The sequence below is a fragment of the Diplodia seriata genome (assembly GCF_021436955.1).
Source record: "Diplodia seriata strain FDS-637 chromosome Unknown scaffold_3, whole genome shotgun sequence".
In the NCBI taxonomy this organism is placed as follows: domain Eukaryota; kingdom Fungi; phylum Ascomycota; class Dothideomycetes; order Botryosphaeriales; family Botryosphaeriaceae; genus Diplodia; species Diplodia seriata.
The window spans coordinates 1,707,728-1,720,481 of record NW_027117310.1 but is presented as its reverse complement, the minus strand read 5'-3'; the positions used below and the strand labels follow the sequence as shown (position 1 = coordinate 1,720,481).

General features: G+C 56.0%; 5 protein-coding genes across 5 annotated transcripts; 3 read left to right on the top strand and 2 right to left on the bottom strand.

Moving 5' to 3' along the window:
* Positions 1-520: 520 nt before the first annotated feature.
* SLS55_003235 (uncharacterized protein) lies at positions 521-2,443 on the bottom strand (the record flags this gene model as incomplete). Its single annotated transcript, XM_066774713.1, has 3 exons — positions 521-553; positions 617-1,699; positions 2,438-2,443. 3 exons carry the CDS (start codon positions 2,441-2,443, stop codon positions 521-523), a joined length of 1,122 nt encoding a protein of 373 aa, XP_066634832.1.
* A 2,640-nt stretch (positions 2,444-5,083) lies between these two features.
* On the bottom strand, positions 5,084-7,327 carry ARG2 (Amino-acid acetyltransferase, mitochondrial; the record flags this gene model as incomplete). Its single annotated transcript, XM_066774712.1, has 2 exons — positions 5,084-7,150; positions 7,322-7,327. 2 exons carry the CDS (start codon positions 7,325-7,327, stop codon positions 5,084-5,086), a joined length of 2,073 nt encoding a protein of 690 aa, XP_066634831.1.
* A 531-nt stretch (positions 7,328-7,858) lies between these two features.
* Positions 7,859-9,086, top strand: SLS55_003233 (uncharacterized protein; the record flags this gene model as incomplete). The annotated part of the gene is made up of 3 exons (XM_066774711.1): positions 7,859-7,903; positions 7,955-8,285; positions 8,485-9,086. The coding sequence occupies 3 exons, from the start codon at positions 7,859-7,861 to the stop codon at positions 9,084-9,086; spliced, it is 978 nt and encodes a 325-aa protein (XP_066634830.1).
* Positions 9,087-9,617: 531 nt separating this feature from the next.
* On the top strand, positions 9,618-10,549 carry SLS55_003232 (uncharacterized protein; the record flags this gene model as incomplete). The annotated part of the gene is made up of 2 exons (XM_066774710.1): positions 9,618-9,987; positions 10,074-10,549. The coding sequence occupies 2 exons, from the start codon at positions 9,618-9,620 to the stop codon at positions 10,547-10,549; spliced, it is 846 nt and encodes a 281-aa protein (XP_066634829.1).
* Positions 10,550-11,004: 455 nt separating this feature from the next.
* On the top strand, positions 11,005-11,677 carry SLS55_003231 (uncharacterized protein; the record flags this gene model as incomplete). Its single annotated transcript, XM_066774709.1, has 2 exons — positions 11,005-11,010; positions 11,372-11,677. The coding sequence occupies 2 exons, from the start codon at positions 11,005-11,007 to the stop codon at positions 11,675-11,677; spliced, it is 312 nt and encodes a 103-aa protein (XP_066634828.1).
* Between the last annotated feature and the right edge of the window lie 1,077 nt (positions 11,678-12,754).

The window sequence follows — 12,754 nt, the reverse complement described above, 5'->3', positions numbered from 1 at the left end:
GATGTCGCAAGGCCCACCTTCACCAGGAGTGTCTTGCCAAGTAGGCCCGCACTTACCAGTCCCACGGACCTCCGGCCCGGGTACCTGGTTGTTCGGTGGTACGACGTCAATAATTCCCCACGCGTCGATCCCTCACTCTGGACCTGGCGACCAGGCTCGCGACGCGGCGCGACTCAGCGAATACGAGGTGTTTCCGAGCAATGCTTCCTGGACTGTCGCGGTGGGGACGCGCGGCTGAACGGGTGTCTGTTTTGGTGGTGATCGGCGAACTGGGCATGACTCGAAAACATTGGCTCGTGGTATGCTGTCGGCCGACTTCTGGCTCCCATGAAATTGTGTTGGAGACTCGGCAGGCGCAGCTCATTTCACAAGAGATGTCCTTTCTTCACTGCGGCAAGCAGTGGTCATGGTCTTCATGGGTTCCTTAAACAATTGCTATTTTTCCAACGTGCTATTTACACACACCCCAAATGTCATATTTACGTAGTATATAAACAAGAATGTAAATTTGGCAACACATCTAGCTGTACCAGCCGTCGTACTTGTACGAAACCTGCAGCAACAACAGTTTTAGCACTCTCATCTGCAAACAGCGGTTGGATCAGTTCAAACTTACGTAGCGGGTATCAATCTTCTTCAGGTCCGGAACACCCAGGTTGCCGGCGTCGATGGCGAGCTCGTGCTTGAACAGGTCGATGGCCTTGGTGACGCCCTCCTCGCCGTAGACGTTGGAGTACATGAACGGGCGGCCGAGGCCGACGGCCTTAACGCCGAGCGCGAGCAGCTTGATGGCGTCGGCGCCGTAGCGCACACCGCCGTCGGCGTAGACCTCAGTGTTCTTGAAGATGTCGGGGGCCTGCTCGTGGATCTCGAGCGCGACCTCGAGCGGCGAGGGGCTGCCGTCGAGCTGGCGGCCGCCGTGGTTGGAAAGGTAGATGGCAGGAGCGCCCAGCTCGACGGCCTTTTGGGCGTCCTCGACGCTCATGATACCCTTGGGGATGATGGGCAGGCGGGTCATGTTGCGCAGCTGCTGGTAGTAGTCCCAGGTGAAGTAGGTGTAGGACGAGTCCGCAGAGCCGACGCCGAAGCGGGCGGCGCGGTGGCGGTTGCCGTCGGCGGCCGAGTCGACGGTGAGCACAACGGCGGCGAAGCCCGCCTTCTCGGCGGTTTGCAGCTGCGTGCGCACGTCGTCGAGGTTGTCCTGCACGTACGTTTGTTGCCACAGCACCTGACCGGCCTTCTTGGCCGCCTGGATCTCGTCCTTGGCCTTGGACGAGAAGTCGGAGACGACATACAGGATGTTCTCGGCGGCGGCGGCCTTGACGAAGTTGACCTCGCCGTCCTCGTGGGCGTAGCCGGCCTTGGCGCACGGGCTGATGAAGAAGGGGGCCGACACGTTGCGGCCGAGCAGGGTGGTGGGCAGCGTCTGCTCGATCTTGGTGATGTCGACGAGCACGCGCGGGCGGAAGCGCACGCGGCCGTAGGCCTCGAGGTTGTTGCGGTACGACCACTCGCCGGCGGCACCGTTGCGGTAGTAGGTGTAGCTCGACAGGTTCATGTAGTTGCGGGCCACGTAGTCGAAGTCGGGCAGGCCGACGATCGAGGTGATGTTGGGCAACTGGCCCGGCTGCAGGTCGGTGAGGACCTCGGAGATGCCGGTGTCGGGCTCATTGAGGAAGGGACGGGTCGCGAGAGCGGACTGGGCCAGGAGGGCGAGAGAGAGACCTTGGAAAAGCATTATGGGATTGGGAACGCCCAGCGTTCGAAAGAATGACAAGCGGTGGGAAGAGTATAAAGAGCGTGATGGAGAAGCAAATGCAGAAGCAGGGAGTTTGAAGGCTACTTATATCGCAAGCCTGGAGGCGGAGGCGTGTCAGCCATGACATGGCCTGCTTCATCCCCGGTTCCGTTCCTCAACGCCATGTGCAAAGCGGAAACTCGTCGAGGCTCAAGGTCGGCTAGTTTGATAGGCGTCAAACCCCGCTCGGGTCCGCATTGCTAAATCGGGGAGGCACGGGCGGTGATAGCGGCGCAACAGGGAGGGTGGGTGTGAAAACTCGGTACAGATTGAATTAGCAGAGCCCGATCAGGAGCCAGGTTAAAGCGGAGGCGACCGCGAGTTCTAGATTTACGAGTCGCAGGTGTTGGCTGAAGGCAGGCGCGATGCTTGGCGCCCGCTTGGCAACGGCTTGGCCGCCGTTTCAACCAGGGCCAAAGTGCCGTGATTGGCCCGTTTGGAGGCCGTTGAAACGGGGCTCTGGAAGCGTCAATAGAGATAAATGACAGTGTCGATCTGGACCTTCCTATAAGGCTGCAGCCGCAGCACGCAACTCGCGGAGCACTTCCGCGGTCGGTGTCTTGAGAGCCGCAATGCTGGTTGATCTACGTATATCTACCCACGCCGTAAGAACTTTATCTCTGCCATGGTCCCCAAAACGGGCATGTCGCTTCTCTTTCGCGCGCAAACGGATCGCTCTTTCCGCTTTACCACTAGCAGTGATAGCGACAGGCCAAGGTCAGATTTCCAATCATCCGTAAGCAACCACGCCAAGCACGGCTGTGGATGTTGCCGCACGCCGGGCCGATGCTGCGGCGGAACGCGGGCGCAAACGGCCAGACATTTCGCTTGAGTCAGAGGAGCCGGAGAGCCACCAGCGGTTTGCGCCCTGCATCCGATCAATTGACGCCGCTTACGCGCGCGGCGCGCCTGAGTTGGTGATAGGAGGACCGGACGAAGCTCCTGTCACCTGAGTAATCATCGAGCGTTTCAACAAATCCTTTCCACGCAGTTGGCACAGCCTGAGTGGTCAGAGACTGTCGTCAGGGGAACCTGCTCCGCCCGACGGTCCGCCGCATTCCTATTCCGGTGCCGGGGCCGTTTTCTGAACGTCTGTTTTCGCCAACTTTCTCCCCACAGAACACTAGCGCAATGAATCTGCTGCAAGCGGTGTCGGGGCTGGCTCGGTAAACCCTCAAGATGAGCTGGGATGCCCCGCTCAAAGAGCATGTTTCAGCCCTTTTTGCCTTCTTATGTAGAGCTGTATTTTGTATTCTCGTTAAACATAGGGCTGCGGTGGAGCAGCATTCGAGCCCAAAACCAGGAGATTGGCCTGTGGATACTACTAACTACATTGTACCTTCCTTGACCTCGTTCCGCAGGAAAGTGCTTCCGCCCTGCCGGTAGTCTTTCACCTCATCGCAAACATGTGTTTTCTCCTGGACTGGGACGGCCGGTCTCGAACTTGAAAAAGAAAAAAAATTCTACATCAGCGGCAGTAGAAAATCAGTCCGAACTCCTGGCCAAGACATTGCTGAGCCACACACGAAAACACCACAGAGCAGATGGTGAAAGATGGAGCAAGTCGTGCTGTTGTATGCACTTCCGCCTCCACTCCTCCAGCCAAGCACATACGGCAAGCTTTGCAGAACGCTTGGCGCATGATTCTCCCTTTAAACCCAAGAATCTCGCCAAAATTGCGGAGCCAGCACGTGGAATATCGCACGAAGATGCGCGTTTTTCACAGTGATCAAAGGAACATCGCGGAAGAATCCGAGACCACCGCCATTCCAACAGAAGGGTTCGACGTGTAATGAACGGATCACGTTCAACTTCAAAGCTGCTCATGTCAACATTTGTGGTCATTCAATGCATGCCTCTTCGTGGAGTTGCCTTCTCGGCGCGCGTATACGCCCGCATGATTCTAGAACTCCATTCTACCTCGTATATTAATTACCCTTATTCTCCGTCTCCACGGATCGTTTAGTATAGCACATGACCCACCCTGCTCCGCTTTTCGGACTCTGATCCACGACCCAGCTTGTATGGTAATCAACTCCCTACTTTAAGGCTCCACTTCTACGGCCGACAAGAACGGCCTACCAATGCGTACCTATAGAAGTCTTCCTCACTAAGGCGCGTGGAGATTAACGTCTCTCCTTCCCAGGTATCATTAATCGCAGAGTACTTCATCACACAATGGAATCTGATTGTGCGACATCCAGAAATCAACCAAGAAAAGCATTGGAACCCGGCAACGGAGACTATAATAGACTGCAGTATAATTTGGCAGAGTGTTACGATAGGTATACAAAAATGGTGCAGGGATTGGCGAACATCTGGATGTTGAAAGCCAAGCCACCCTGATCACTAAGCAGTGTTATCGTCCCACTTCTCTTAACAGTCGGAGCCCCTGTTCAACTTAGTGCGGCTCCTTCCTTTCCTGTGCCGTAGGACCTACGGAGAGACTTCACTGGTACCTGCCTGCGCTTTTGATGATTTTCTTCCTGGCCATGGTCCCGACACAGCCGCAAATAACACCACAGAGCACTGGAAGATGAACTGGGGAGAGGCTTATACTTATCAGATTCATGCTATCGTCCTAATGTTCATTCTCTATAAAATCCGCAATACGAGATGTTGCTCCTATCGCCCGAGGATCACCGGAAAGCAGCTAGTGACAGCACGGTGTGACCTCCAGTCACTTCAAAGTATCTGTGGATTGCGAGTAGTCAACTATCAAACAAAAGTACAGAGAGTAGAGAGTATCATGAGGTTCCCTCTATCGCCGGAGTCGGTCTTACATCCGATTGTTCTGATCTCCCGTGCCTACCGTTCCGCATGTGGGTTGCCGACGCTGGTCTGCACACGCTCTAGACATTTCGATCCCCCTTTTTACGCTATCGCAATCGGCCGTAAAATCTCTTTCGTTTTGTATTGCAAAGACAAAAAAAGTTCCGGTATCTTCTATGGTGTCGGTGACTGACCTTAGCTGCAGGATACTTGCGATTGGAACACATACCCGCGTCATGGACCTGGATACAACAGACATTTGAAAGAGTTAGCAGAAAATCGCAGACAAATACTCTGCTCTCCCCTTTCCGTTCAGAAGAGCGGTCCTTGTCTGTGAGCCAAGATAGGGTGTAAGTGTTATTAGAGCGCTCAAAAAATGTCGATCAATCTGATATATATTCAACTGGCCTAGCCAGCTCCAACGCAGCTCGCGCATTTTATCTATACCAAACTCCACGCTACAAAGAAAACTTCGAGGGTCCTTGTCGTCGGACTAACAAGGCCATGACCACATCAGTCCGCCGGCCGTCCCTTATCCACCCAGCTCGCCACAATCCCTCTACACACTTCTTGATAATCCTTCCACACCCGCTCATCCCTCTCCACATCCTCCGTCGTCCAAAACATCGTCCATTGACTCCCATCCCACGCATCCACCTTCAAAGTCCCGGTACTGCGCTCAAAGTACCACTTATTGACCGGGTTATCGCGCCTGCTCCTCCACACGACGCCATCCGGGAAGCACGTTCGTACCATCGCCTTGAACACCACATCCGCCACGCCACCGGAGCCCTGCGCGCGTTTCAGCACCGCGAACTTGTCAAGGTATGGCACGGGCGGGCGGGGGATGCGCTCGCCATCCGGGCCGATGGCGTCGGGCGGGTATTCCCAAGTCAGGATGGCGCCGCCTTCGTACTCGCCGGCGATGATGATGCCAGCCAGCTTGTTCTTTATGCGGTCCAAGTAGTGCTGGACATCGAGCTTGCGGCCAAACGAGTCCTCGATGAGGTGCACGAGGCGTGGGAAATCGATGCGGGGGTCGGTGAGGTCGAGGCTCGGTTGGCCGGGTTGTGGCGGACGCCACGGCTCTGTGTTGGGGTTGGGGATCATGGTGACGGGCATGCCGCGTTTGACGAAAGTCGCGGGCATGATGGAGGGGATTTGAGCAAGAGGGGAGTCGGGGTGGGAGGACGATACCATGGGCTTGTCAGTGAGGAGGTTGTGGATGAGAGGATTTTTCTGTTGTCGAGTGCGGACTCCAGGAGTTGAGGGGTCGTTCGGCATGGCAGATATGGCAGCTTCTGCTGGGGTCAGAATCAATGCCGACGAAACAGGCGGGAGGAGTCTCAGAGTCCTTTGAACCAAATCCAGGTTCTTCAAATGGCGGAGGGGCTTGTCCGGAGACCCCAATACGCGGGGATTTACAGGAGGAAGTAATGCCAATTCTCGCTTCGTGAATTTGGCAAAAGCAGTCGGCAGCCAACCCTTCTTCTTGGCTTGTTGTGACATGGCTCTCTGGGCCTCCTGAAGATCTTTCCTGATATCCTCGTACTCTTGCTCCAGGTTGATGAAAACATGCGCGCGATCGTCGCGGTTGGGGAAGGGAACTCCTCCAAGAGGATCCAAAACAATGACCCTCTCCAGCGTCATCTCCGGAGATGCAGCAGTGTCCTTCCTTTCCGCGATCTTTTGGATGCCCGAAAACTCGCGGGTCAAGGCAAGCATAGCATCGTCGGGCTGCACCCTCGCAACCTTAAAGTCACCCTTCGTGAACGCTATTGGCGGGATGACGGGGATCTTTCCGCCATGCAGTAGTGGAAGTAGGAGGTTCGGATATTCAACCTTGACCCCGCCTCGCACTTCGACCTGGCTCGAGAAGAACTCATTCTCGTAACTGGCGACGCTGAGGGCGTCATTGATGCGTACCGCGCCCTGCGGGGTGGTGCGGCGGAGCGACTCAACAACGCGGTCTGCCTGCTCATTTGCCTTGTTCCGCCATTCTTTCGTGAGCCTTTCCGGCGCATCAGGAGAGCCTTCCTCGTCGCAGTCTACCACGACTGCTATGCTCAGCCCGAGGCGCACAAGCTGGCCAAGAGTCAGGCCTACGCCGTACAACGTCGCCTCGTCCCACAAATCGACAGCCCGGACCTTGACCAGGGCTATGTGCAGGGGCTGGACGACCTCTTCTGGTGTAGCTGCTTCTGGAAGCTCCTGGTGAATGAAAACGGGACTCTCCTGCATCGCCTTGGTCGGAGCGTATAGGCTGCCCAGGTTGACCCCCGTCTGCTTCAAGCGCCAGCCATTGTGTTTCTCGACGGCAGCAACAGTTTCGCGCTCCAGGTGTTGCTCATACTTCTTCGCGGTGCGGTGCGCCTGCTTCTTCCGCGTCTGAGGCTGGTACCGGGCAAGATAGTTGCGGGCATCACGCTTCGTCGCGGTGGTGCTAAGCACGGATAGAATGAATTCGCGCTCATGGTCGACATGGTCCGGGTTGACAGTCGGCGGCGTCGTCACAACGTCATCTTCTCGGGGATCGGGGCGCACGCTGTTCCCAAAGCTCGCGGCGGGTTGACGGAGGCGCTGGAAAGGCGCGGGGCAATCAATGGCAGCTGTAGACTGGTGGCGGCGACAAATTAGCGCGGGTGCCGCGATAGAGCGAAATCGGAGTTAAGCATTAGAAGGGACCAAACGCACGCGACGGCGCAAACGGGCAGTAGTGGAGGCTCGCGCCGTCAGGGCGCTGCGGAGGACGCTCATGTCTCAGAGGAGGAAGAAAGCGCTGCCTCGGGCGAAGAGCGAGAGCAGCAGCTTGGGCATAGCTTTTGGTAGTGGTGGTGAAGGGTGAGTAAAGGAAGAGCTCGCTCAACTTAATTACGAGCGCGTGGCACCGGGGGCGGCGCGCCCTATCGATAACAAGCCGCTCGAGCTCATTCCCCGCGCTGGCTGCCTGACATTCGAGGCGTTAATGCCTGGGCCCACGCCTGCAAACTATCGCAACACGGCATGAGAGGCTGAAGGTGCAGTCCGTGTGGAATTATTTGCCGCAACTACCTTCGTGCTTTCGCTTCAAATTTCCCAAGCGCAATTGGCGGAGAAGGCGGAATTAGCACGGTGCGAATTAATCAGCCCCGCAGCCCATGTGAGACGTCATCCACCGCCCGCAAGTGCCGTTGTCGCGGTCTATAAAGACTCCTCACGCTGCACCAAGGCCCCCGAATTTCTAAATCGCTCACTGGGCAACTTTTGAGAACTGAGGCATTATCATACCCAACCAACAAACCACGCAAAATGGCTCCGCAGCTGGCTTGGATTGGCCTCGGCAACATGGGCAGAGTAAGCGCGCAATTGGACGTCTGCAGATCGTATCTGACCGATGGCCTGCAGGGCATGTGCTCCAACTTGGTGGAGAAGGGCAACCTCGCGAAGCCGCTCATCATATTCAACCGCACTAAGAAGCGTGCCGACGACCTCTCGGCCAAACTTCCCTCGGGCAAGTCTACCGTCGTCTCGTCGGTTCAGGATGCCGTGAGGCAGGCTGACATCATCTTTACTTGTGTTGGCGACGATAAGGCTATCAATGAGACCATCGATTCTGCCCTTGAAGGAGACGTCAATGGAAAGCTGTTCGTCGACTGTTCCACCGTTCATCCCGAGACCAGTGATGCTCTCGCGAAGAGGATCTCGGCCAAGGGCGCCGGTTTTGTCGCCGGTCCAGGTGAGTTCACCATATCGATCCACCCAATAGGTGCTACAGTATGACAGGGGCAGCTGAAGCTCTTGACGGGACGCTTTGGGCTACAGTTCTAGCTGTACATTTGCGCCCGTATGGATGCTTCAGCTTCCCCTCTGTTACTGCCACGTCCAGCAAAGCGGCCTCGCGCTACGAATTCCCAGGTTTGGCTGACTCTCATCAGTCTTTGGCGCCCCAGCGATGGCGGACGCGGGCCAGCTCATCTTCGTGCTAGCGGGCGAGGCGTCTTGGACCGAGAAGGTCAAACCATACACGACGGGCGTGATGGGAAAGTCCGTTATCGATTTCAGCGGGCAGGCGCACGGCAAGGCCACGCTGCTCAAGGTCATCGGCAACACGTTCGTCTTCAATATGATCGAGGCCCTGTCTGTTGGCCACACGTTGGCTGAGAAGTCCGGGCTGGGCACCGACAACCTGCACCAGTTCATCGAGACCATGTTCCCCGGTCCTTACACTGCCTACTCCAACAGGATGCGCTCAGGTGACTACTACAAGCGCGAGGAGGTGAGTTTACTTGATCCCTTACAGAGGGTGGGGCTGACTTTCCAATCTCTGCAGCCGCTCTTCCAGGTCGATTTGGCAAGGAAGGATGCACGTCACGCGCTGAGCTTAGCTGAGTCGTCAGGTGCGAAGGTACGGGCTGTCGAGGTGATCGATTCGCACCTCGAGGGCGTGCAGAAGGCGTGCGGTGCAAAGGGCGACGTCGCTGGCATCTACGGCGCTGTCAGGCAGGAGAGCGGCCTGCCGTTTGAGAACGGAGCTTGAAAGGAGGCCATTGACTGCGGTAGTTCTTGATTGTATCCTAACAAATGACTCAGAATGCATCAGAGCAGCTGAGACATGGACTCAGACGCGAAATTGAAGACAGCTTCCGAAAAGGTCCGGCTTTCGACGTGTGTTCCATCGGATCATGTGCAGCAAGAAAGTGAATCAACGGCATGTTCGGTGGTTGACGATCGGGCAAGATGTGGATCCCTGGCTGGTGATGACTCAACAGGATGACGCCCCTGGAGCACGTTTTGCGGGGAGATTCGGTGGTGCGGCTCCGATGGATGACAGCTTGACTCTGTGCCGGCTTGGCGCCCGTTCTTATCTTGAATGCACGACTCCCATCCTCCATTAACTGTACACCTGTCACCCCTAGTCCATCGTTCGCACACTACTGCAGGCCCCATACTCTGCGCTCGCCTGTCATCGATTTCGTCGCGCCGCCCTGAGCCTGCGTACGCGCCTGCTCGCCAGCGATCAATCTCCCCGCAATCGCCTCGCCACTGCCTTATCGCAACCCCTCTGATCATGGCCATCCCCACGATTCCCGCCGGGCTTCCTGTCTCAAACCCGCCGGTGCCCGAGGAGCCTATCGATATCGAGGCCTGGACCGAGGAGGCGTCGGAGGCCCTCGGCGCCATTCATATCACGCCCCCAGTCGCGCTCACCGCGCCGCCTCCCGCCACTCGCGGCGCGACCGTGACCCTAGACATCCCGCTGGACGACCATGTGCAGCCGCGCGCACAAAGCGGCGAGAACGGCGACAGTACGGCAGCTCAAGCAGTGAGGTCTGGCTACACGCGTAGGCGCGAGCCTGTTCGGCGCGACAGCCTGAAGCGGCGCGAGGCCCTCCTGAAGGGAAAGGAGGGCAGCCGCCAGCGTCGCCGCTGGGAGAATGGTGCGTGATCACAAACTCGTGCGCTGCTTGGCCTTGGCCTGCGCCCCCAAGGGCGCCCCAATTGTTGATTATTTGTCCTGCCACAGACCGCCTCCTCAATAACCCCCACGCCCAGCCGCCGCTCCCTAGCGATTGGGAGGTCCGCCCGCAGTACCAGTTCCATTATGTGCCCTACGCCGTTGCCTCGTATTGGGACAAGGAGCTGGCGGCGCGGAACGCAGCGCGCAACACTAAGGGAGTCAAGCCGGCTGTGAGCAAGGAGGAGGAAGCGGCGGCGGACGCGCTGAAGGAGGTGCGCGAGAGGCTGAAGAAGAAGCGTGCCGCGCGCAATATGCTGGAGGACATCGAGCGAGAGGTGCGCAAGTTTGTCGAGAAGTGGGAGGATAAGGCGCGGAAGGATGAGCAGGACGACCTGATCGACCCCGACTCCGAGGACGAACAGATCGTTTTTGTCGGCCGCAACGGCCAGATGAGCGATATGCGTGCGGCGGAGGAAGAGCTGCGGAAGGACCTGATGGTCTTTGACAGCTTGGCCAACGACCGCAGCGCCGCGTTTGGGTAAGTATTGTGATGTCGTTGTCCCTCTCCTTCGCGCGCGCTGACCTATTGCAGACGATGGCTCGTCCATTCCATTGCCGCTTATTATGGACTCGAGACCTGGTCCGTCACCACTGGCACACCCGCCAAGCGGGAAGCGTACATTGGCATCAAGGAGAACAGGTTAAGGGCCGGCCGCAGGAACGCCACGCGCAAGCAATTGCCCCAGCCTTTGTGGAGCATTGTTTGAGGTAAATGTAGGCCTGACTGTCTGACGATTCCTTTGCATGTTCTTTGATGTGCTTTAGTAGAACGGCTTAGAAGACGCCGCGCTTCGTCGAGAAGTGTCGTGTAGAAACGAGAAATATCCGCCATGTCGCAATCGGATTCACAGGAAGCGCTGCCTTGGGGAGTTGAAGCATCACGCAAAGAAGACGTCCATGTGATGCTTCAGCTCCCTATATTACCGTGTCTTCGGGAATGCAAGTGTGATCAGCTGGCTATTACTAAAAGTCCCTCTATCACACGCCAGCGTTTATCATTACTGCCCGCAACGTTGCCCGCTAAAGGGACCCTTCTATTTTCTGATCTTTCCAACCTCCGCTCAACAGCATCTGCACAACCCCTCTAACACTACAACGCGATCTACAAATCGTTCAGAACTGCCTAAAATGTGTCAACTCTGCCAACTTGTCACCATCTCGGAGCGTGATCGCTGGGTATGGCCTCCCTCTCGCTCTCCCACCCCTCACGCACACATCCAACGATCCCTCTCGTCCTCTCGAAATCGCTCGCCAACGAGTATGGAAATAAATTAACATGAACGCGGCAGCCGACACCCCTTCAGCCCACGCTCACCACCTTTCGCGACACCGCCAAGAGAGCACACTCAGAAGCCGAAGCCTTCGCCGCTGCTACGACCGCCGCCACCACCACGATCAACGCCGCAGACGCCGAAGTGAAGAGGCTTGATCTCCTCGCCAACCTGCTCGACACCGCCAAGCTTATATACGCATCGCTAGACTTGCTCGCCAAAGAGCTTGAGCTGTGGTGGAAGGCTAAGGCGCCGCTGCGGCGCCAGCTCACTGACGCGGGTAACGAGGAGAAGTTGCGGAGGTTGAACCTCGTGCACAGTAGGGCCAAGGCGATGTAGATGGATATACGGGCGAAGGTAGGGGTGTGGGTGAGGTGGGGGTTGGGTGTGGAGGAGGGGGAGTTGAAGGTTGAGTAGGTGTGTGATGTGATGTCGCGTTGTTTCGGTGGTACGATTGCGGCTGAGCCGCGTATCGGACAGGCCGGTTTTGAGATTGGTAGACTTCTGTTTGATTTGCTTGATGGGCTGGATGCGCGTGTGCATCTTCCATTTCCAGTTTTTCTAAGACTGGCGGTGATAGGAGTGAATTGAAGGGACCGTTCTGAGGTCAATGGCCGTGCGCTCCAGAAGCGACTATACAACAACAATAACAACGAATGGTTGAGAGATAACAGAGCGAAGATAGGAGAGCTACAGAGTCGTGAATATGCGAATTTTGATTTGGAATCTACGTCGTGAAAATTTTGGTTGTGAAAAAAGTTTGCGTTAGATCCTTGCTCGAAACTTACCATGGCGTGGACTAACGCCGCGAAAACATAGGATGGGCAATTATACAGCTACTCAGTATTGAGCTCCATCTGACCAATTTTACTACCCAATTCCGAGGCTTAAGTTAAATGACTTCATTGTTGAGTGTAGAGGCAGTCTTCAGTAATCTTAACTAACCTCTAGCTAATTGCCGTTACAACGAACACTCGGCCACTAGTCGGAGAGCGTCAAATATCGCTGGCACACAATGTGACGCATGCACTATATATCCGTATGATTATCATCCGAGGATTTGCTGTTGAGATGCGCAGAGATTTACTTATACTTTTGCAAAAAGTGTAGATATTTATTTTAGATAAAGTACTAGTAGTCTCAGATTTGCACGAGCTGGCTCTAAAGTATCTTGGGTTTAAAGCCGGTTATTCCACCCGCGTACCAGATTTTCTACAGAACTCGATCTTGAAGCTTGATTGTAGTATCATGCTCTTGTAACTCGCAAGAGATTGGGCTACCATGCGTCTTACGACGCTAGACTGTGTCCGATGAAGATTAGGCAATGGAGAATTACTTGGTTGTGCTGAACATGATTTGTTTTGATTCCGAAGGGTTTGACGAGTTGAGAACTGTGGCGGGGAAATTTCAACATAT